The sequence below is a fragment of the Protopterus annectens genome, chromosome 1.part2 (genome assembly GCF_019279795.1).
Source record: "Protopterus annectens isolate FY-2018-M chromosome 1.part2, PAN1.0, whole genome shotgun sequence".
NCBI lineage: Eukaryota > Metazoa > Chordata > Ceratodontiformes > Protopteridae > Protopterus > Protopterus annectens.
The window spans coordinates 1107720543-1107744555 of record NC_056727.1 but is presented as its reverse complement, the minus strand read 5'-3'; the positions used below and the strand labels follow the sequence as shown (position 1 = coordinate 1107744555).

At 44.1% G+C, this 24013-nt stretch overlaps 1 protein-coding gene across 4 annotated transcripts in view; it reads left to right on the top strand.

Moving 5' to 3' along the window:
• The window catches only part of LOC122792248 (phosphatase and actin regulator 4-like), a 2537344-nt gene that overhangs the window by 2424507 nt on the left and 88824 nt on the right, over nucleotides 1-24013 (top strand). For all 4 annotated transcript variants that reach the window (XM_044059998.1, XM_044059995.1, XM_044059996.1 and 1 more), the window contains one exon: nucleotides 6835-6896. In XM_044059998.1, coding sequence (XP_043915933.1) covers nucleotides 6835-6896 — 62 coding nt within the window. The remainder of the gene's footprint in view (nucleotides 1-6834; nucleotides 6897-24013) is intronic.

Genomic DNA, 24013 nt, shown 5'->3' with positions numbered 1-24013 from the left:
CTGTTCAGGCCTTTCATCCTCTTTTTCTTCCCGGGAACTCTGAAGGTGTTTACAGACAACACCACAGTGATGTGGTATGTAAACAAATAGGTTGGAACAAGATATTATCTTCTTTGCCAGGTGGCATTCCTGATATGGGGATCTTGCTGTCCAGTATCAAGTGACTCTTCAGGCAGTTTACATTCCCTCAGGTCTAAAGATTGTGGCAGAAACTCTGAACAAGTCCTTAACTCAATCCCACAAATGGATGCTTCACAGGGATGCGTTTCTGGACATTCCCCACCAGTGGGGTACTCCTCAAGTAGATCTATTTGCCTCCCCTCTAAACAGACAACTTCCTCTATTTTGTGCCAGAGTCCCAGTTCCTCTGGTGTGGAAGGTGAACGCTCTGTCATTTTCTTGGAAGGGGATGTTCGTTTATGCTTTCCCTCCCCTTTCCATCATTCCAAAATTCCTGTTCAGAATTCAACAGGTCACCCCCAAATTCTTGTTCGTTACTCCCTTTTGACCAAGACAGCATTAGTTCTGTCTTCTGCATTTAGCCAAGGGCAATCATCACAAGCTACCTCACAGGGTGGACCTACACAAGACAAAGGATCTCTCATCCATCTCCATCTGTTGACTCTTTGACTGTGTAGGTGATAGGATTTTGATTCCACATAGACACCTTTTTTCTGAGGACATGCTTAGGGTCCTACAGGAGGCCAGAAAACCCAAATACTAGGAAATCCTACTACAAATGGAAGAGGTTTTCTGTTTGATGTCTTTCTCATAACCTGGATCCACTTTCTATGGATGCTCCTTTAGTTCTCTTATCTGTGTGCATTGCTCAATGCTGGGTTGGCTTATTCTTCTGTTAAGGCCCACTTAGCAGGTATCTCTGCTTGTCTGCCTTTATCTCCTCCTTTAGCTTCTAGTTTTGAAGCTAAACAATTCCTTAAAGGCATACTTCATTTTACGCCTCCCAGGAAGCCTGTTCCTCCTCCTCCCTGGGATCTTAATTTTGTTTTGGAGAAATTGACTGTGGCTCTTTTTGAGCTTGCGGCTTCAGCTTTCTTGCAACTTGTAAGAGTTCTTTTGTTAGCCCTTAATTTTGCCAGACTGGTGTCTGAACCTCAAACCCTTATGGCTTGTCCTCCTTTTTTGATGTTTCATAAAGACAAGTGTGTCCTTTTGTTCTAATCTTCCTTTTATGCCCAAGTTAATGAATGAGTTGTTAATCAGTCTATTCATTTGCCACTTTTTTCCCCTTCTCCACAATCTGCCATTGAGAAGGTGCTGCACACGTTGGATGCGCATAGACAACTCAGATTTTATTTGTATAATGTTCATAGGTGTGTACTAGGCTAATGGCCCTGGATCCTTTACAAGCCTAGCCCCAAAAAATTGCCCAGGCACTGTACCACCTGAAGTTAGTTCACAGTGCCCCTATCCAGTAGGGCAACTGGAGTGATCCCTGGGGTGAACTTTGTTACCCATCCACTCGTCAAGATTTCTCTTGAAGAGGGCCAGCGAGGTGCTCTGCTTGAAGTGAATCGGAAGCTTATTCCAGAGTATGGTCAGTCTTTGAGAGATGAACCTGTCCCTCCAGCATGTTCTGTTAATTGTTGTAATGAGGTTGTGATCTCTGGAGCATGTGGCTCAGGGGGATTGGAATTTCTTTAGGTGTAGCATTTCAAGTAGGTCTGGGTTGGGGGTTCCGGCGTGTAGCTCGCAAGACATTTCCCTGAGAGCTACATTGCCGAAACCAAATGGCTGCAGCAGCACTTTGCCATAGTGCAATATGGCTGAAAAGCATAGCCGCTGCAGCCATAATCTATGCATGGAAATTTTATACCTTGTGGTGATCCTTACAGACAGCTGTCCGGCTGTATTCACGCAGAGACAGCTGTACTGGATGTGTAACACATTCCTTATTCTCATTCAAGGAATGCATTTATTTAATTATTTATTTATTTTGTTGTCAGACTGGTCTAATGAGGTATGAGTAGAGAGGGATGATGACCTCTTTCTTCCTTGATGGGAATTGATAATGACCCCCTAGCTTGCAGTCATCAATGAACTTGGTCAGCCAGAGTCCTTCTATGTTTGCCTGGACTTCTGAGAAGTAGATGCCAAACAGGAGAGTGCCCAAGACCGAGCCCTGTGGGACTCCACTTGTGACTGGTTGACAGTCTGACTTGGAATCTGCAACTTTCACTCTGTGGGTTCTGTCTGTGAGCCAATTTGCAACCCACCTTGTGATGTAAAGATTGATGCCTAGTTTGGTGAGTTTATCAATGATGCCTGAGTGGGAAATGGTATTAAAGGCCTTATCCAGGTGGAGGTAGGCTTGTATGCACTGCCTTACCCTCATCCACAGCCTTGGTGACTGCCTCGAAGAAGTCAACCAGATTCAGCAGGCAGGATCTTCCCTTGACAAAGCAAAACTGTGTGGGTCAAGAGTTTGGAGATTGCCTATATCTTTGTTAAGCAGGTCCATGATGATGTGCTCCATAGCTATGCATACCAGACTCATCAGGCCAATAGGGCAATAGCTCCCAGGGTGTGTAGTTGATCCCCATTTATGGAGCAAGATGACTGTAGCAGTGCACCATTCATTAGGGACATAGCCTGAGGTAAGGCTGTGATTGAACAGGGCACACAGATGTGGTGCCAGTTCATTTTGTAGCTTGTGTAGAATGCAACCAGGGATATTACCAGGTCCTATGGATGCTGTATTTTTGGCTTTGGACAATGCAGCGTTTTCCTTTTTACCTATGCCACAGAAATGGTATGTACCAGGCTTTCTTCTGGTATTGTGATAGGGCCCTTGGGGGGGGTAAAGTTGGCACTGAATCTGTCGGCTAGTATGTTGGCTATATCTGTTGGTCCAGTATAGGAGGTGCCGTTGTGCAGTAACTCGGATCATGTCTGGGTATAGCCTTGGAGATTTTTGATATAGCTATAGAAGGCTTTGTGGTTGTTTTTGGTGTCAGCTGCAATTCTGCCCTCATAGGTGGCTGTAGAGGATTTGCTAAGGGATCTCAGCTTTTTGTTGAGACTGATAAACTGATAAGGGAGGTTTTCCAGTCTTGTGAATAATTTTTTTTCTGCAACAGTTTCTTCCTTCTGTTGTAGAGTTTATTACTGGCTGGGGACCACCGAATTGGCTTCCTTTTTTTTGGAGGAGAGCGTCTTAGTTCTGTTTGGTATGGCAAGGTCCATGCATTTGTGTATGTACTCGTACAGTGCATTGGTGTATGATTCGGCAGTCATGCAGCTATTTTCCATTGGCATGGGTGCCAAGAAGTTAGCCACCTCTATTTTTAGGAGCCCAAAGTCTGCTTTAGAGAAGTTTTTCAGGGTGGTCACCTTAGTGAGGGTTGTAGGTGAGATGGATATTTCCATGGTGATCAGTTTGTGGTCAGATTTAACCAGGGAAAAATTGACTGTAGGTGTGGAGCAATGGTCTCCCGTGTTGGTGATAACCAGGTCGAGGATGTTGCTCCCTCTAGTGGGGGTCAGAATGAGCTTGTCCAGGGCAATGAAATTGATAAATTCCAGAAAGCATTGGGGCTGTACATTTGTACTTGAATAGTTTTCCCAGTTGATGGAAGGATAGTTGAAGTCGCCCAGTATGAGAGTATTGGGTTGGAACTTGATAGAGTCCAGAGTGCTTAGGAACTTGGAATGAGAGTCTAGGGACATGTTTGAAGTTCTGTAGCAGGCTATGACTTGTATCGCCGTCTTACCCAATGTTAGTTATACCTGAAATATCTCAGATACATTATGCTGGGTGACCTCTAGGTCTGCATATCCTTTAAGAATATGGCGACACCACCACCTTTGGAGCTTCTGGCCATATTCTGGGCCGAAAGGTATGGAATGAGTTGTAGCCTGGGAGCGCAGGGTTGCTGTCTGCCTGTTTAAAACAGGTCTGCATTACAGCACAGATATCAACATTCTCCATTTTGAGGAGAGCTTCGAGCGAGTGCATCTTGAGACTTAGACTTCTAGCATTGAGCAGCATGACCCTCAGATTGCATTTCTTTGTAGTCGTTATGGTGGAATTTTGGTCTTTGGGAAACTGCCTAAAAAATGGAAGACGTGACAGCATCAGACGCAGAAATCCCAAGACTCTGGTATTCGGGCCGACTGAGGGCTTACCTGCAGGCAAGATAACCTGTGTGTGATGACTGCAACAGTGAATACACTCGAACATCTACATTTATGGCAAGTGTACACAACTGTACTTTTCTGCTGTTGCTGTGAACTATTTTCAGTGCAGACATATCCATTGATTAAAATTTAATTATGTAAAAAAAAATGCCAGTGACATCTGTTCAGACCTATAGCTATCACTGTAATCAGAAGTGACTTGAGTACTTAGCATTAAGCACATCCAGAAATGAAAGAGGCATTTCTCTGTTAGACTTACTTTAAACCTCAATTATTTATTTATGTATTCAATCATTCGCATTTGTTAGCTGCGACTGTGCAATTGGCAAATTAAATTTTCTTGGAGGGAATGAATACTGTGCTTTTGCTTCATTTCCCCAGGAGAATAAGAGAAGAGGTATGGCTCATCTTGCCTGAGTGATGAAGAGATGGTGTCTGATGTTTTATGTCTACTTGTATGTGGATCTTATTTATGTAAACCCAATGTTCACCCTACTTTCACACTGTGCCCCACAGACTGATATCAGAGAGAAGTTTGCAAGCACTTTTCTTTTTTTCTTGGTCATCCTAACTGATCTCGATTTGCTCTTTGTTCATTGTCATTCAGGAGCAAATAGTAAATGGCAAATCCCAAAAGCATCATTGTGCAAGGTGGGTATTTATACTGTGACATGATATATTAGATGTGAAAGAAGTAGTGATTCATGCTTTCAGATGTTCACATCCTTCTTTTCCCCACTGCTTACCAGCTTATGTCTAAATTTTGGGGTGATAACAGTTTTCTCCCTTAAGTTCCACCCCTTGCCAATAAATGTGAACTAGCACTTAGACATTATTCACACACATACTTCATGCTGTCCTTCCATAACTTGGGGCATTGATTTTTCCCAAGACATTGGTGCCACTGATGGCAAAATCTCCATCTCTGCCATTTATGTGACTTTTACTACACATGCCAGCCTTGATTTTTGCCAAAAGACCAGTTGCTTGTTTTCCTTGACAAAATAAGCTTAAAAACTTAATTGATAGCTGTCCTGCATTTTCAAAGTGGCAAAAATAGAGATGCTGGGAATGTCTTGTGAGTCAGGAAGTGTGGAAAATGCTCTTCTCTTTTATATAAAGGCAAACCTGTACCAGGCCAAATAATAATTTGTTTTAATTGCTCTGTTTTCTTAACAGCAGCAGCAGTTTTTTCGGCATTGTTTAGTTTGCAGTACTAGGGCATTTTAACCGCTGGTAATCTTTAAATTAGGTTCACAGACAGCACGCCATACCCACTAATTACAGGCTTTACATGGAAATCATGCAAACTCTTAAGAACTGGAGACTGTTGAGGAGAACCGAATATAAATGTATGTATATATATATATATATGTTGTGTGGTGTGTATATATATATATATATATATACACACACACATGTACATATATTTATATATGTCTTTGTGTGTGTGGGTATATATATATATATATATATATATATATACATATATATATATATATATATATATATATATATATATATATATATATATATATATATATATATATAAAAGTGTATTTTTTTCAGACACTTAGGGGGAAAAAAGTTTAGAGCAAACAGTATACACAGGGGTAGAAGCAGAGTACTTTTGGATGTGGGTTATGCACTAATGATCTGGCTTCATGTGTTGACCAGGCTGACCCTGTGTAAGTTTTCCCTTCAAGGATGCACGTTTAGTCATGGTTGATGAACGACTACCACAGGTAATGAGAGATGCTGGTATTGCCATTGAGGAGCTGTTGCAGGAAATGTGTATAAGGAGTCAGTGTGTCTCCTGCAGGGCCACCATTCAAAACTCCCTTGTAATTGCCTTCTTTTTCTGTTATGTTGTTCACTGTTTTAATCATGTTATGACATTCTTGCCTCACCAAGTAAAATGAGAAGAATAGTTTGAAGACAATTTCTTGATGTCTGTTCATCTCTGACAGTACATTTCACTAAGATGCAGATTCATGTCAGCAACTGCCCAGTATTGCTGTGGTACTAGATAAGGTCAGTGACAGACGGGGAAAACTGTGTCCCGAATTCAAAGTACTTCTCGGGTACATGCAATCCTCTTACCCCCCTTTTTCCATCTCCCAGCTTCAGAAAAATGCAACTATTTCTGTCTAGAGCTGTACTGATGAGTAGCTGACTCACTAACTATTTTAAGGCCTTTATTTCTGGGCAAACAGCAGAGCTTTAACAGTTTGTTTTTAAGGGGGGCTCTAAATATTACTTGTCAGCAGAAGCAAAGCGACATACTCATTACCTGACTCAGAGACTGCTCGCTTCCCCCACCTCCCATAGCTGTTACTAAGCAGCTGGAATATAACATGCAGTTAAAGATCTGTTTCCCTCACTGTTGAAAAAGACGGATACTAGGAGATGCACCGGCGTGTTCGGGGGGTACATTTTAATGAACGCCAAGGTCAGAAAGATATCAAAGCTGGCTTTCAACTAGGATTCTGATTAATTGTAATTGAGAAAAGGATTGCTGTGCCTCTGTGTGATTCATCTTTGATCAGATTGTATGCAGACAGTGCATTCTTCACTGCTAGTGAAAGGGATCCTGTCAGCCAGGTTGTGCTGATGAATTTTGTGTTTGGCTATTTGGTTCACATAATTTTATTTATTTACTGTTTTCTGCAGAAAAAAATGAGGCTGACCGACAGGCTGAGAAGCGGGAAATCAAGAGAAGACTTACAAGAAAGGTATAGTACATTCTAGCTTAGTTTCTTGTTTTTGTGTGTGTGTGTTGTAAACATCACCTCTGTCTAGCTGTGTTTATATTTCAAAACATTTACTGTTTGGGTTTCCATTATTTCATCTATATGCTATATATTCCAGTTTAAGTGCAAGATTTACATATTTGTATTCGGTGTACAACACTGTGTACAGTTGTACAGATTATATAAACACATAAGATGTTACTGTCGACTCCATAAAGCTGGACACCAGAAAAGCACCTGATGAGATTGTAAAATGTGCTGAAATGTTTCAAACCCAAAGTTAACTTAGTGACAGAAATGTTTGCACTGTTTGTGGATACGTTACTGTTGTCATAAAAGTTGCATTTCAGTCAGCTTTGAAGGCTAAATGTATTAAAAAACATGATAAGCAAAGCAGAGAACAAAATAGGAAATTACCAATGGTAAGTTTTGTATTTGTGCGTGTGTCTAGTGTGGACAGAGTTGAAACAACTACAGTTCCTTTTGAATGGACATCTCAGTAACAGTCACAGCAGCTTTCATATTTTACTGTCCTGGGAAAAAATCAAATTGTGGGCAGAGTTGATCATCTTATTTTTGGAGGGGTTATACTTCTAGGTGACTGGGGGGGGTGTGGGGGGGTGGTCATTACCTTATTTTCACGAAGTAAGAAACAACTGCTGTGCCATGCTACCTTGAAGGTACAGAATCCTGCTTTCTTGAAAACAGTGTTTCTGCAGCTTTACCAACACATTTAAAGTAGCACATCCGGAGATGAGCTGAAACCAAGCATTATTTAAAGCATTCCTTTTTGGTTTTCATGTTTTTTTTGTGGTTAGGAAATTAGCAAATTCAATACAATGGTCTTTGCTATTGATATATGTAAGAACTGATTCAGCTTTGTTATACTTTCTGCTGAATCATTTGTGTAATTAGGCTTAGCTCCTTTTGATGGGGAAAATTGATCTCTCATTTACCCAAAACAGCAGTAAGAAATGGAAGGAACTAAATAATATCATTCTTATTTGAAATTAAAAGTCTAGGTCAGGAACACTTTGAAAAAAATGTTGATTTCTGAAATGCAGACTCAAAATGAGTGCTGTGGAAATATGTAGTGAAGAAAAGTGTAATTAGTTTTGCAGTAAAGGCTGACTGCTTAGGCTCCCTCTTGAACTTTCCTTCATAATGATGTGAATAGTGTCAGGCAGGCTTTGCTCTGTGGACTTAACATTTTAATGGTGTGTGTGTGTGTGTGTGTGTGTGTGTGTGTGTGTGTGTGTGTGTGTGTGTGTGTGTGTGTGTGTGTGTGTGTGTGTGTGTGTGTGTGCGCGTGTTTGTGCGTGTGTGGTATGTGAAGTACCATGTTGATGAAGACTTGCTGTATACTATTTTCCCCAACAGAAACATGCAAGAGTTGAACATCCCACTGGCATCTCAGTCTGTTTTAAAGATAATCCTCTTTCATCAACAGTTTTAATGAGTGTGAATCCAGCAGTGTGAAATTTCTTGTGTGCATGTGAGAGAGAGAGAGATTCCTATTACATCTCCCCTCTGTGTGAGCTGTTAATCATCTGCAGCAAACAGTGTTGTTTAATAGGTTATGAGAATAGATTTTTTAAGTATTCAAGGAACAGCGGACAGTAAAATAAGCACACTTATTCATGGCTGTCCTTTTAAGCAAGCCCTGAAATATTGTCAGCTGCCAAAGTGTGGTAATGTTCTCCCCCCCATTTGAATCTTTAACTCTTGTATTCCATATCACACAAAAATATGTTCTTACTCTTCCAAACTGCTTGGGTCGTGCCCATTCCAGCCCAGTCCACTTGCCTGCCCCCGATAAACAAGTTGTAACTAAATAAAATAGTTAAAAATAGTCACAGCTGGATGAAACACCGAGATAATGCCGGTGTCCAAGTTGTTCTTGGCACATTTCATGAAGACAACATACTTGCACAGCAGTGCCAGAAAGTCAAGTTGGAGGATATTTTAAAGCAAATACTGGTTATTAGCTGTAGCAGAATATCACAGTTAGCTGGTGTCATGATAAGAGAAAGTAATAGGTTTTACTTTGAAATTGTATTTTATTTATTTTTTTGTAGTTTATCCTTTGTCTTGGAGTCACTGATGCTGTTTGACATGAGCATTTAAAACATTTTTTTCAGAGCTATTATTTTATTTGGCTATATTAGTACTACACAGAAGCAAACAAAAATTCTTATTTTTAAGGAACAATTACATTGTAGAATTATGCAAATAAAATGGAAGAATAAAGTAACAGGTTTGATTATAAGTTTCTGATATTTGAACCTAGCAACTCTGAGTGTGGTAGTGAGTAAACTTAGTGTGAAAGTAATCAGTAGAGTGTATGAGTATTGGAAATAAGAGTTGAAAATGTTAGTTTTTTACTGTGTATTATCCTGTCATCTGAAAAAGGTAAAAATAATAGCAGACTGCAAATCTAAGTGGAAGAGGCACATTCTGTCATTTGAGATAGAAAGATCTGAAGAACAGTCATACTTGGGCTGAATGAGAGGACTGCTTGAAATGGCATTAGAGATATGAAAAAGCTTTTAAATATACTGAATTTGCCCAATTTTATTAGACACAGTATTCAGAAAAATATGTCAATCATAGGTTGCTACTGGGCAGTTGATGTGTAAGGATCATATGTAGCCTAGCCACTATAATACCAACTATATGCTACCCCATTCCATACCCTGAAATGTGCTTGCAGTTTCCCATCTTTTTATCCAGGTTTTGTTTGAAGAGGTATAAGGAGCTATCATGTTTGGTGTGATGGGAGATTTTTTTTTCCAGAGGAGAGGAATTATTTCAGAGAATTGTGTGTCCTATCAGAGTTTTAAAACGGATGTGCATGGAGTTAGATGTTTTACTGATGTGGAGAAAATCAAGCAGATCAGTGTCTTTTGGAGGCTAAGCATACATCACCTCACTAGAGTCTGTAGCGGATGAAAAATAGCTTAAACACATTCTATGTAGAGCATTGAACCCAAGCCCTAGGATTTTTTTTTTATACTAAGGAGTTACGATTAAGTAAGAGCATGCTGATTGGAGCATTTTATTCTGTAATAGGCCTAAAAGGGATTTGTAAAGAAGACTGATAGAATGTTAACTTCCTTGGATTGGGATGCATCTGTGCTCAGATGGAATAGGTCGAAACATTTTATAATAACCACTGAGAGACATGGTGATTGAAGGAGAGTTCATTGTCTTCTAAAATGTCTGGGTCCCTGATACCTGTAACTACTTTGAGAGAGGTACTTTTCCAAAGGATGTGATATTGCACTTTTTTGCATTAAGTTTTAGAACATGGCCCTGCCACCATTTCTTAGTACATGTTAGGCCTTCTTGTAAGATGTTCTTTGTGTTTCACTGTTGCAGTCATTACATTTGGGTTATCTGCCTTAAGGTAGCCCTCAGCCGGCCTGAATATCAAAGTCTTGGGTCCTGCATCGGATGCTGTCTCTTCTTCCATGACGTCAGGTCGTCAGGAGTATAAAACATGCAGCCGATGCCATTACATCAATCTTTCTTGCTGCGCGGTGCGTGAAGCAGAAGCAGTTCGCAAGTGCCGGTTGGCCAACTCCTGAAATTTTCGTTTTCGAGTTTCAGAACTGAAGTCTTCAAAAAAGTTATGTTACCCCATTGGGGATCCTTTTTCTTGCTCTTAACTGATGTCAGTAAAAGTTACCAATTGTATTACCTGTGGAAAGCAAATACCTCATAAAGATTTTCATTCGTATTGCATTCCTTGCTTAGACCCAGACCACGACGTCCTTTGCTGTCGGTTTTGTGCCTTATTCAACCCTCTGACTATTCGTCGTCTGTTTCTTTTTGCAGAAAATTATTTTGGTACTCTGTTTAACTATCCAGAAATGGCTTTGGTAAGCCACCCAACTACCGACATTCTGAAAAAATGTAAAGATAAAGACAGAGACAGACCGCATAGGTCCAGAGCTGTCGACACTTCCTTTAAGTTAGTCGCCATTTCGCTGGTACTCAGTGAGGCACTTTCGCAGCCCCTGATACCCGCTATTTCAGATTTGCAGGCCTCTACTGAAACCCATTCGGAGTCTGGTATGCCGCGAGATGCTTCTTCGACTGTGGAACCTGCAGATGTCTCTACCTTGGATGGGTCTGGAGCCGCTGTGCAGGCACTGTTCTGAGGGTTTATTGCCTACTGACTTGCATTTCAAACTGATGCCATCTTCTTCTTCTTCAAGGCCTAAAACGCCTAGAAAACCGACGTCCAAACCACATGGTCAGGCCCATATGCCTAAAAAACAAATGATAAGAATGGTTGAAGACTTTATTACTTTAATTAGGGGAAGCCAGCCTTCATCCTCTAAGAGACCTAGAGCTGATTTTCCTTCTGATTCTTCTGATCAGGATTCTGAAATTTCTGTTTCTTCTGATTACCAAGTTTTGCCCTTATCTACCTATGAGGATTGTGATGCAGAGGACTCCATTCCTTCTGCTTCCCCTCCAGAGGTCTTTTCTTTTGGTGAAACCTTGCACACTCTTAGGGAGCATTTCCATTGGAAAAGCCAGGATTACTCTGACTCCAAAAAGAGACTTAGGGAATTCTTACTCTTCCCTCAACACAGGTCGTTGGCTGTCCCTCCTGTCCTGGACATTGTAGATGATGCCTTCTTGGAATCTAGCCTGGCCCCAGACACTTTACCTCCAGCTCCCTTGAAGCCTGACAGGTATTAGAGTACCTGATTCTCACAAGTTCCAATTCAAGAACCCTACTGCGGACCCAGAGACCATTTCACAATGACCTAAGGGCATTAAGGCTACTACTGCCAAAAACCCTACGCCATCTGACAGAGATTCCAGGGCCTTGGACAGATGGGGTAAGAAGGTATACACTTCTGCTACTTTGGCCATTAGGGCCTTAAACTGCCAGTTTCATATGTTAAAGTAGCAACAGCATATTATGTGGCTACTTAAACAGAAAATGATGTTGATTCCTGATTGTGCTGAAAATAAAGAATTACAAGAGTTGCTGCATTCTGCTGAACAAGTTGGTAAACATACTTTGCATTGTGGTTTTGACTCTCTCGAAGCATCTTGCAAGGCTGCTGTCACCAGGTCTGTACTTAGAAGACATGCTTGGCTTAAGGAGCAAAATCTGCCAGATAATGTTATAGCTAAATTACTGGATGCTCCCTTAATGCAAGACCGCTTGTTTGACAACAAAGCAGAAGTCCTTAAAAAGATGGAGGAAAAAGCTAAATCTATGCAAACTGTTAAAGATTTCCTGCAAGTACAACCTCCCAGATTTAGTAAGCATTGACCTTGTAAGAAGTGGTCCTTTCCTGTCTCTCCCAGGCCTTCACAGTCCAAACCCAGGAACAGCAGACCACCTAGGCTACAGTTTCAAGGTACTTACAGGCCTAAGCAGTAGGGGGGCTTCTAAGCTGGAAGTAGTAAGACACCCCCTATGGAAAAATGTCACAATGACTTAACCAAATGGGTTTTAAATATAGTTTTCCAAGGGTACAGATTCAACTTCCACACCTTACCAACCCCAAACGGTTGGCCAGACCTACCCCCAAATCAGTGGGCAGATGCTCAACAGCAGGATCTCTCTTCTACGTATCGGGGCTATTCAGCCTGTCCCAGCGGAAGAAAGGAGACAAGGTTTTTACTCAAGACTTTTCCTGGTACCCAGAAAAGATAGCTTCTGGTGTCCTACCCTGGACCTCTCCATTCTAAACACCTTTTTGGTAATCCCAAAATTCAAAATGCTAACACTTCAACAGCTGCTTCCTATGCTAGGCAAAAATGCCTGGTTGGCAACCTTAGACTTAAAGGAAGCTTACCTGCACATCCCAATATGGAATCTTGCAGGAAATACCTACGCTTCAGAGCAGACTCTATGCACTTCCCTTTGGCTTATCTACTGCGCCCAAGGTATTCACAAAGTGTCTAGCTCCAGTCATTGCATTTTGCAGGCAAAGAAATTTTCAGATATACCCATACCTGGACGATTGTTTAATTCAGGCAGAAAGCCAGGACAGGCTACTAAAACATCTGGCATTTGTAAAGAAACTTCTAACCTCACTAGGGTACACCATAAACGAAAAGAAATCTCATCTAGTACCCTGCCAACAAATTGTATTCCTGGGAGCAAGATTGAATACAACTTCCCAGATGGCTTACCTCACGCCAGAGGAACAAGTTTATTTGACACTCTACTTCAAACTACTGGCCACAAGGACCCAGCTGTCTGCAAGGAAAATCCTGCAAGCCCTGGGGTTCATGGCCTCTTGCATTCCACTAATTCCATATGCAAAACTGCATGTGAAGAAACTACAATGGTATCTAAAAAGCCTATGGTGTCAACATTCTCAGGACCTGGAATCAATGATTCCTATCGTTCCTTGTATAAAGACAGAGTTCTTTTGGTGTGCAGAGGCCTGCTACCGCAACAAGGGGCTCCCATTCACTCTACTGCCGCCCAATCCCTAACAACAAATGCATCAGACTATGCATGGGGAGCTTATTTTGCAGGGCAGTGCATTCAGGGCAAATGGAACCCGAGTCAGATGCAACTGCATATCAATCAAAAAGAAATGTTAGCTGTACAGAATTCCCTGACAGCCTTCAAGGACAACATTCTTCCAGGACAATTATTGGTAAAGACAGACAACACCACTGTGATGTGGTACTTAAACAAGCAGGGGGGAACCCACTCGTACCCTCTCTGCAGACTAGCCATGGCTCTGTGGAACACAGCCTTGAGCTACCAAGTGCACCTACAAGCTCAGTTCCTGCCAGGCAAGCTAAATTCACTGGCAGACGACCTAAGCAGAAATCTCATGGATCCACACGAGTGGAAACTGGAACCAAAGATATTCAATCTTTTGAGAAACAAATGGGGGGAATCCAGAGATAGACCTGTTTGCCTCCCCTCAGAACTACCAATTGGACAAATTCTGCACAAGGGCTTCCCACAGTCAAGCTTGGAAAGTGGATGCCCTGTCCTTCACCTGGGAAAGCCTCTCAGTTTATGCCTTTCCCCCTCTGCCTCTCCTCTCGAAAGTTCTAATAAAGATCAAAAAGAACAAATCAAGGACAATACTGATTGCACCAGACTGGCCACACCAGCACTGGTACCCCCTCTTGCGCAATATGTCACTGCTGGAACCATGGCACCTGTCTCAGACCCCTTCTCTGCTGTCCCAGCAGGAGGGCCAGATTCTGGATCCTCAGCTTCAAACTCTGAACCTTGCAGCCTGGCTAACTCCTTGAGCTCTCCAATAGCATCCCTCAGTAAGCAGGTGCTAGATGTCATTCAGGAGGCAAGGAGGCCTAGTACTAGAAAATCCTATGCTGAAAAGTGGAAAAGATACTGTTCCTGGAGCCAGACTTGGGGGGGGGGATGGGCATAACTGTGCCCAGCTTACCTCATATTCTTCAGTACTTAACAGAGGTGCTCCACAAGGGCCTTTCCTTCTTGTCAATTAAAATTCATGCCTCTGCCATCTCAGCACATAATACTGAACCACCCCTCTTCTCTCACCCTCTGCTAAAGCAATTCCTCAGAGGGGCCAAAAAGTTAAGACCACTCAGCAGAGCCCCTACTCCAGCCTGAGACCTTAACTTTGTTTCGGAAAAGCTCACTCTTCCTCCTTTTGAGCCAGCTGCAAGTGCAGAGTTGAAATTCCTTTCTTGGAAAACAGCCTTCCTTCTAGCCATCACTTCAGCTAGAAGAGTGTCTGAATTACAGGCCCTCATGGCAGTGGAGCCCTTCATCATCTTCCATGCAGATAGGGTGTCCCCCAGGACCAGTCCTTCCTTTATGCCCAAGGTGGTGTCTAGTATGGCCCTTAATCAGTCCATTCATTTGTCTACTTTTTTCCCAAATCCACAAAACACAAAAACAAAGGAGAACGAATACTGCACTCTTTGGACGTGCACAGACAACTTAGATTTTATTTGGACAGGTCTAAGCCTTGAAGGAAATCTGAACAGCTGCTAGTTGGCTTTGCTGCAGGGGCAGAGGGGAAGGCCATTTCAAAGCAAACCATTTCTAAGTGGATAGGCCAGTGCATTCATTTCTGCCATAAGCACCATGGAAGACCTACCCCATAGGGGATAAGATCACATTCCACCAGGGCTGCAAATACTTCTAAAGCCTTTCTCAGAGGTGTTCCTACCAGGGACATCCTAGAAGCTGCTACTTGGAGCTCTGTACATACTTTCACCAAGCATTACTACATGCCTATTTGTTCTAAATCCAGTGCTGGATTTGCCACTGCAATTTTGCAGGGCTTAATAGCTGGTCCTAACATTTTCCAAATGCCTCCTCCCTTCCTTAGCTTTGGGAATCTACCCAAATGTAATGACTGTAACAGTGAAACACGAAGAACATAGTACAGTTGTGTACACTTACCATAAATGTAGATGTTTGAGTGTATTCACTGTTGCAGTCCTGGTTACACTCCCTCCAGCCCCCTGACTTCTCTTGGCTATACCTTTCTTCTTGTTTAGTGTTTTTCAGCTTTCTGGTGTATTTGCTTTTTGTTGGAGGTGTAATCTCGCCGTTTGTTCTTACACACTGGTTCGGAGCCGATCCTCGGCTCCGAGTCGGCCGCATAGCAAAGCTTTGCATCTTAGAGAAGCTCGAGACCAGGCTATATCCCACAATCCTCCCTGCCATTACTCAGATCTAGTTTGCCGCTGCAACGGATCACATCGAAAAGAGAGCTCAGACCAGAGAAAATTTTGTTGTTCAGATAAGATAGTTATTATTTTTACTTAAATGTTCTTATAGTTATTGGGAATTTAGTTTTTGATCATACTATAGTGTGTGTGTGTTATTGTAGTTAGTTCTGTCATTTTTTCATAGGTTTCCCTTTGGGGCCTACCTTTTCTATAACTTATATATATATATATATATATATATATATATATATATTTTTTTTTTTTCCCCCTTACTTATAGCTAGTGTTTAAACTTTTTCACAGTAAAAGTGTATTTTGCTGATTATGTCTGAAAAAGCCAAGTCCGGTTTTAAAAGGTGTCAGTGTGGGCAGAAAATGTCCATCACTGACAACCACACTTCCTGCGTCTACTGTCTTGGCCCTCTCCACTTGCAAGAGGATTGCTCTATATGCCATTCCTTCAGTGGGAGGGTCATGACAGATAGACGCAGGAAACTTATAGACAGGGGACTTCTTAAGCCTGCTTTCCAGGAGGCTTTGGACAAGTCGGACCAGGCTTCTAAGTCCTCGAAGGGGTCGAAGATGTCGGAGCCCATGTCATCGGCTCAGAGTTCATCTTCTAAATTTTGTTCGCCGGTTCCACAGTCTTCGGGGCCGAGCGTCGAACGTTTATCTTTCACTGAGCCCCAGGTCTTGGAACCGGTGTCGGAGCTACCGCCACCTTCCATTCTTCGGTCGGTGCCATCTTCGGCCCCTTCGATCCGATCTTCCAGACCGTTATCTGATACAGATGTGGATCGTGCCGTGCAGAAACTTATGGAGAACACGGCCCTTTCCAAGTTGATTGCAGTTTCCTCCCAATTGGTGTCGAAATTAGAAGGCCTCCCTTTATCTCCAACAGGTCCTCCTTCGAGACCCATCCAGTCTTCGGAGCTGGGAGAGGATGAGCCGATGATAGTGGAGCCCTCGGTGCCGAAACCGTCCATTGCACGATCGACACCATTGACCTCGACTCCTTCGGAACCTATAGGTGAGTCGCGGAGTCGACGATCTCTCCTTGGTTCCAGGACCAAGAGTCGTACCGACCTTTCGGTGCCGACTCTCCCTCTCGGGGCCTCGGCGCAGATTGGCTCAGCTCCGTCCTCCGGGTCGAGACCCACGGGCCCCGTGTCTGGGATTCTTCCATGTTCTTCGGAACCGGGGGAGTCCTCGACCCGAGGTTCAGGGGTTTTTGACCTTATGAGGAAGGTTTTGTCTGCACAGACAACCACTTCATCGGAGGCGTCTTCTCCCTCCCCTAAGGAGCCGCTCTCTGTTTCTGTTCCCACGACACATCCAAAGCGTAGAGCACCATTGCCTCAGCCACCCCCAGAGGGTGCCCCCTGTTCCTCGGAGGCCTCACCGGAATCCCCCTCCTATGAGGTTTTGAGGAAAAGACTGTGCAAGAGGAGGCACTTGGATTCCCCGCAGGAATCTTTAACATCTGACACTGACTTGGATGAGTCAGAGGGGTCCCCAAAATCCCCCTCCGAGGATGTCTCATTTGCGGACATCTTGGAGATTTTAAAACAGAAGGGTGATTGGCAGTCCCTAGCCCCCACTGAGGACAAGTCGGTGTTGCTGAAGGCTTCTACCTCCTGGGTTACTCTGCCCTTTGATGAATTAATGGATTTAATTGCTCGAAGGGCATGGGAGACACCAGACACAGTGGAACCGGTCCCTCGAAAACCAAGCAAGTTTATCACCGCTCCCCAGGACAAAACTTATCTCACCAAAGGAGTTCCGGTTGACGCTATGGTGGTGGCTGCAGCCACTAAAAAGGAGATGTCTGAGTCTTCCTCTTCTGTTCATCCTCCTAATAAGGATTCTAGGACTATGGACAGATACGGGAAGCGCGTTTTTAGTTCAGCGACTTTTTCCATGCGTTCGCTAAACTATTTGACACACTTTACATGTCTATAGAGGGATCTCATCAAGGAGCTGAGAGATGCCCTCCAGGGTAACACAGATGCTGCTGTTTCAGATAAGGTAACAGCACAACTTAAAACCCTTACCTCCATAGTGAACTCGTCCATGAGGCTCATCTCGTATGCGGCTGAAGGGTCGAGTAGAGCCTCAGCTTCAGCGATTGCTCTACGAAGACAATCCTGGATGCGGCTGTGCTCATTTGCGGAAGCCTTCAAGTCTTCCTTCACCAACGCCCCCTTTGATGATGCCACTCTTTTTGGGCCCAAAGTGAAAGAGACACTAACTCAGTGTGAGCAAGAAGGAAAGACTCTGTCTGCTGTCGGAGTCCGTTTTTCCGCTCCATCTAGACCGTACCCCAAAGGGCAACGAGGCGGAAAAATGTGGTTCCGTAAAACTCTGGGATCTTTCCAGGCCACACAGAGTGACCCCCCCCCCCAGAGGCAGAGGGGGGGGGCAGAAATGGAAGACGTCGCCCCGCGGGCAGAGGGGGTCCGCAGAACCAAGGCGACAGGGATCCTATCCCTGGTAAGCCTTTCCAGCACTCCTGAACGGGGGCCCGACTGTCCTGCTCTGGAGGCAGTCGGGGGTCGCTTGGCTTTATACCCACAGGCCTGGCTAACTCTCACCTCAGACTCCTGGGTAAAAAGCATTGTAACCAGAGGATACAAAATCCCCTTCATGTCAACTCCACCCCAACAAAGAAGGTTTCCAGATGTGCCACCCCGTCTGTGAGGCCCAGCAGCAATAGAAATTTCAAAGCTGCTCAAAAAAAGAGTCATTCAGCCAGTCCCGGTGGACCAAAAAGGATCCGGAACTTACTCAAGGTTCTTTTTAGTTCCAAAAAAGACAGGGGACTGGAGACCCATTTTGGATCTCCGCAATCTCAATACCTTCGTGAAGAAGGAAAGGTTCCGGATGGTCACGCTTCAATCGATCCTTCCATTTTTGCAGAAGGACAACTGGATGTGCTCGATAGATCTCAAGGACGCGTACTACCACATCAAGATGGCCAGACCATCCAGAGATCACCTGCGCTTTCGGCTGGGAGCCAGTCACTTTCAATTTCGAGCCCTGCCCTTTGGGCTCACCTCAGCCGCCAGGGTATTCACCAAATGCATGGCAGTGGTAGCGTCTCACTTGAGATGTCTAGGATTCCGGGTGTTTCCCTATCTGGACGACTGTCTCCTTACCACCACCACCGAGCGTCGCCTCATACAAGCCAGAGACTATACAGTCAACCTTTGTTCCCACCTAGGGATTTCCATAAACTTAGAAAATTCTGCCTTACTGCCCTCACAGCATATTTCATTCATCGGAGCAGACCTAGATACGCGCTTAACCCTGGTAAAGCTCCCTCCAATAAGGGCTTCATCCCTCAAGGAACAGGTTCTTCTTCTACTGCAAAGCAGGAAAGCCCCGGCCAAACTGGTGTTGAAGGTTTTGGGACTCATGGCAGCGTCCCTGATTGCAGTTCCTATGGGGAGATTGCACATGAGGCTCCTCCAATGGCTGCTGTTCACGCAGTGGTCATTCCAGCAGTTACCCCTAATGCACGAGATTCTGATAACAGATTCTTGTAAGCGAGACCTCTCATGGTGGGTGTACAGTCAGGATCTCACTATGGGTCGTCCATTTGTTCTACCGAATCCGACGGCCACGATAACCACGTACGCTTCCCTGATAGGGTGGGGGGGACTATTTCAGGGAAGAACAGTCCAAGGGGAATGGTCTAACATGGAGTACAACCTGCACATAAATGTTCTGGAAATGAGGGCTGTGTTCTTGGCGTTGCAACACTTTCAAGCCCTCCTACCTCTAGGAACAGTAGCAGTTCAGACAGACAGCATGTCTGTAGTCTGGTACATAAACAAACAAGGGGGAACCAGATCTTACCCATTATGCAGAGAGGCCATGAGAATTTGGCAATGGGCAGAGTTCACGGGTCGCTTTCTGATAGCAACGCACATCCCGGGGTCATCCAGTGTCATTGCGGACAGGTTGAGCAGAGCCATCCTGTTACCTCACGAGTGGTCCCTCAAACTACAGGTGGCGGAAAGAATTTTCCGTAGATGGGGCCAGCCTTGCTGCGATCTATTCGCCTCCCCTATGAATACCAAATGCAGAAGCTATTTTGCCCTTCTATCCCCTCCAGGGGATGTCCCCAGGGACACACTGATACACGATTGGCCCCTGGGTCTCCTATATGCATTTCCACCTACCCCCTTGATTCCCAAATTTCTTCAGAAAGCCATGAACCTGGAAAGGACAATTATACTCATAGCTCCATTCTGGCCTCGACAGATATGGTTCCCCTTTCTTCGAGCCCATCAAACAGAGGAACCGTGGATCCTGGACCCAGTACCAGATCTACTGACACATTCATCGGGAGTTCCTAACCCGTCTCTTCTATCCCTCAAACTAGCAGCTTGGCTGCTCCACTTCCCCGCCTAGCCAGGTCTGATCTACTTTCTCCGGCAGTTCAACGCATTTTGGTTGCCTCTCATAAGGCTTCCACTACAAAACTCTACAGGAGTAAATGGAAACGCTTTGTGTACTGGGCATCTAGCCAACACTTGGACCCCCTGGTAGCTCCTTTACATAAAGTTCTAGAATTTCTATCCATCCTTTTCCACAAAGGAGCCTCTACTTCCACACTAAGAGTACAGTTGGCGGCCATATCCAACTTCCATGTTGGTGAGGACGGTTCTTCTATTATGTCCCACAGGCTTTGTAAGGCTTTTATGAAAGGTTCCTTCCATCTTCGACCGCCCGTCAGAGACCCTTTATTCCCATGGAATTTAAATTTGTTATTGTCGCAACTAATGTTGCCACCCTTCGAACCAGCCTCTTCTTGCCTCCTGAAGTTTTTGTCGTGGAAGACTCTTTTTTTTTTTTGTAGCAGTTACTTCAGCTCGAAGAGTGTCAGAGCTGCAAGCACTATCAGTCAAACCACCTAAAAAAAACTAAAAAAAAACAAAAAAATACTTCTACTTTCCTAACTTTCCTAGCTAGTTGTTCCAGTGATCAGATTTGCTGTTCCCTGGGCTTTGTATTTGGTTCCTGTGTTCCTCCATTTTCTTGTGTGGCCAGAGGGAAGTTTCTTTACTCACCAGTGAGAGTGGGGAGTACTGAGCTTGCCTGTTTGTCCTCAGAGGAGTGGTTAGAGACAGCAACTGGTAATTCATTGGCCATTTTGGGTCATTTCCTGTTTTTTCCAGCCCCCTGCTATAAAGCACGCTTTGGCGGGCTTATCTGGCATTAGAGAAATTGGCATAGCTTCTCGTGGTCCCCTGCAGAGTTCCTAAGGCAGCAGAGAGCAGAAAAAGCGACTTTCCTGATTCTAAGTATTTTTTAAGCATTTTTATTGCTTCTTTCGACCTTTTGTGCATTTCAACCATAGCCGGCCTTAGGCATAGGCCAACTAGGCGGCCGCCTAGGGCGCTGATGTAGTAGGGACGCTTTTCCAGTATTTATGTGGTGTAGGTAGACTAGGATGGGGGCACCGGGTGGTGTGGTGGTGGGCGCCGTGGAGTCCTTTTGCCTGGGGCACCAGTTGACCTAAGGCCGCTCCTGATTTCGACCACTGTTTGTGCATATATTATTGTTATATTACCTGTTTTCTCTGTTTTTCTGAGCTTAATTTGTTGACTGCACTTCTTAGCTTAAGTTTTGCTTATAAGTTAACAAACAGGCTAATACACTCAGGTGTACTAGCCTTTGATAGCATTTAGTCGAAAAAACAAGCATTTACTGTATTTTCTGTCTGTGTGTGTAAAAAAACTAAAAAAAACATAAACATACTTCTGCTTTCCTAACTTTCCTAGCTAGTTGTTCCAGTGATCAGATTTGCTGATCCCTGGGCTTTGTATTTGGTTCCTGTGTTCCTCCATTTTCTTGTATGGCCAGAGGGAAGTTTCTTTACTCACCAGTCAGAGTGGGGAGTACTGAGCTGCCTGTTTGTCCTCAGAGGAGTGGTTAGAGACAGCAACTGGTAATTCATTGGCCATTTTGGGTCATTTCCTGTTTTTTCCAGCCCCCTGCTATAAAGCACGCTTTAGCGCGGAGTTGCCACAGGAGCACACAAGAGTAGCGGCGGTTAATCAAGGTTAAACTATTCGGGCTACCTAAAGTCCACTCTTCAAATTTTCCCTTAAAACAGCCTTCCCTGAACTGTACTGCTGATCCAACCAGCGTATTCTATATCTAAAAAGCTCAGCTCTACTTGATTCCTAAGTAGAATACTCTCTATCTGTAAAGCCTAGCACTTGCTCCTAAAGTACTTTTTTACTTGTTACAGCACTTTTATTATATATAGTACCCCACCAGCCAAAAACCTCATTCGATCACCTACAACCCCCGGAGTCTTTTAAAGTCCTTGTCTATTCCTTCTAGCATGTCGAGAGATCATTTGCGAGTGTCCTCTCCTGCTCAGCTGGTGAATCTGGGAATATTGAGACAATGTTACAATTGTCTCATGTACACGGACAACCCTATCCTTCTCCCACAAAACACAAACACATGCGAGAGATGCAACTATATAGCCAAACTGGAGGCTGAGCTCTCTCAACATAGGACTGGTAAGACCAGACAGGAGGAGAAGGTAACCACACACACCACAAACCCAGTCTCACATAGTACTATCACAACTTCAAATCATACACATAAATACACAAAGACATATTCGGAGGCTCTGATCAAAAATCTACCAAAACAGCAGAGGCCACCAAAGCAGACACCCAAACAACTGCCACCTCAGGACACAACACATGCAACACATAGACCACATAGTCAGTGTGCCAAACAGTCACAGCCCTTAAGGCCAAACACAATGCCAGACACACTCGTCATTGGTGACTCCATAGTCAGACACACTGGTGTCCCGCTCACCAGATTGAACAAGGAAAAGGTCACAGTAAGCTGCCTGTCGGGCGCTAGAATCCGCCACATAACGCAAGCACTCAGGCCTCTCAACAGCAGGTACAAGTACGACTTTGTCATTGTCCACGCTGGTGTGAACGACCTGAGACGTACCTCCTTGGACTACATGAAAAGAGACATAGAGGAGCTCTCTGATTATGTAGCCCAGGCAGGTATGACCCTGACCTTGAGCAGTATCCTACCTTCACCAAGAATGATGCCACAATACAGAGACAAGATGATCAGCTTCAATAATTGGCTTAAACTCTGGTGTCATTCAAAGGGGATCCAATGTCTGTCTGCCTGGGATGACATGCTGGACAAGCCACGCTGCTTCGCAAGGGACGGCTTGCACCTGTCACCCCTGGGCTTCCGGATATTGGCAAAGGCTCTTGCCTCCCCCATAGTGCCTTTTTTAGGCAAGGCTCAAATTCTAAACCTACCACCCTAGAACACAAAAAAGGAAAAAACTAAGGGTAATGCTGCTCAATGCCAGAAGTCTCAACCTCAAGATGCATGCACTCGAGGCCCTTCTCAGTATGGAGAACATCGATGTCTGTGCTGTGACTGAAACCTGGTTCAAGGCTCCCGAGAGCACCCCGGCACTATCAGGCTTTACCTCATATCATGCGTTCCGGCCCCAAAATCCGGACAACACCAAGAAAGGAGGGGGGTGTCTATATTCATCAAGAACACCCACACCTCAAGGTTGGTGGCAACGCACGATGCATCGGAGACCATCCAGGTGCAATTAACCATAGGCAAGACTGCTCTGCAATTTGTAGCATGTTACAGGCCACCCTCTCAATCTCAGGAACCTCACATAGCTTTCCTGAAAACACTGGAGGGGATAAATACATCTCCAAACACCATCATACTAGGTGATTTCAACTACCCGAATATAGACTGGGATCACTACTCAAGCCCCAACACTCTAGCCCAAAGGTTCCTAGAGTTCATAAACTCAAATGCCATGGAACAACTAGTCACCATCCCCACAAGAGGAGATAACATACTAGATCTCATCATCACGAACATGGGGTCACAATGTTCAACACCGGAAGTATACCCTTCACTGGTGAGATCAGACCATAAACTAATCTCACTGGAAGTCCACATCCCGCCCCACCTGAGATAAAAAAGACCACAGTGAAGAACTTCTCAAAAGCCGACTTCACACTTCTAAAGGCTAGTGTGGTCTCTTTTAAGGCCCCCGAGACTGCGGAAACCATTACTCAAGCCGCTGAATCACTTACAAATGCCTTCTACCAGCACCTACAGGACTGCATGGATCAGGCAATCCCAAACAAAACAAAGACTCTTTGTACCAAAGGCAAGCGTCCAGTTTGGTGGACCCCAGCCATAAACAAGCTCTACAACAAAAGGAGGAAGCTACTACAAGATAGAGCAAAATCCTTAAAAGGGAAAACACCCTTGATCATTATAAGTAAAAAATTAAGATCGCTCATTAAATCATCCAAGGCAAATTTTGAGAGAAAAGTCGCTAAGGACTCAAAGGACAATCATAAGGCCTTC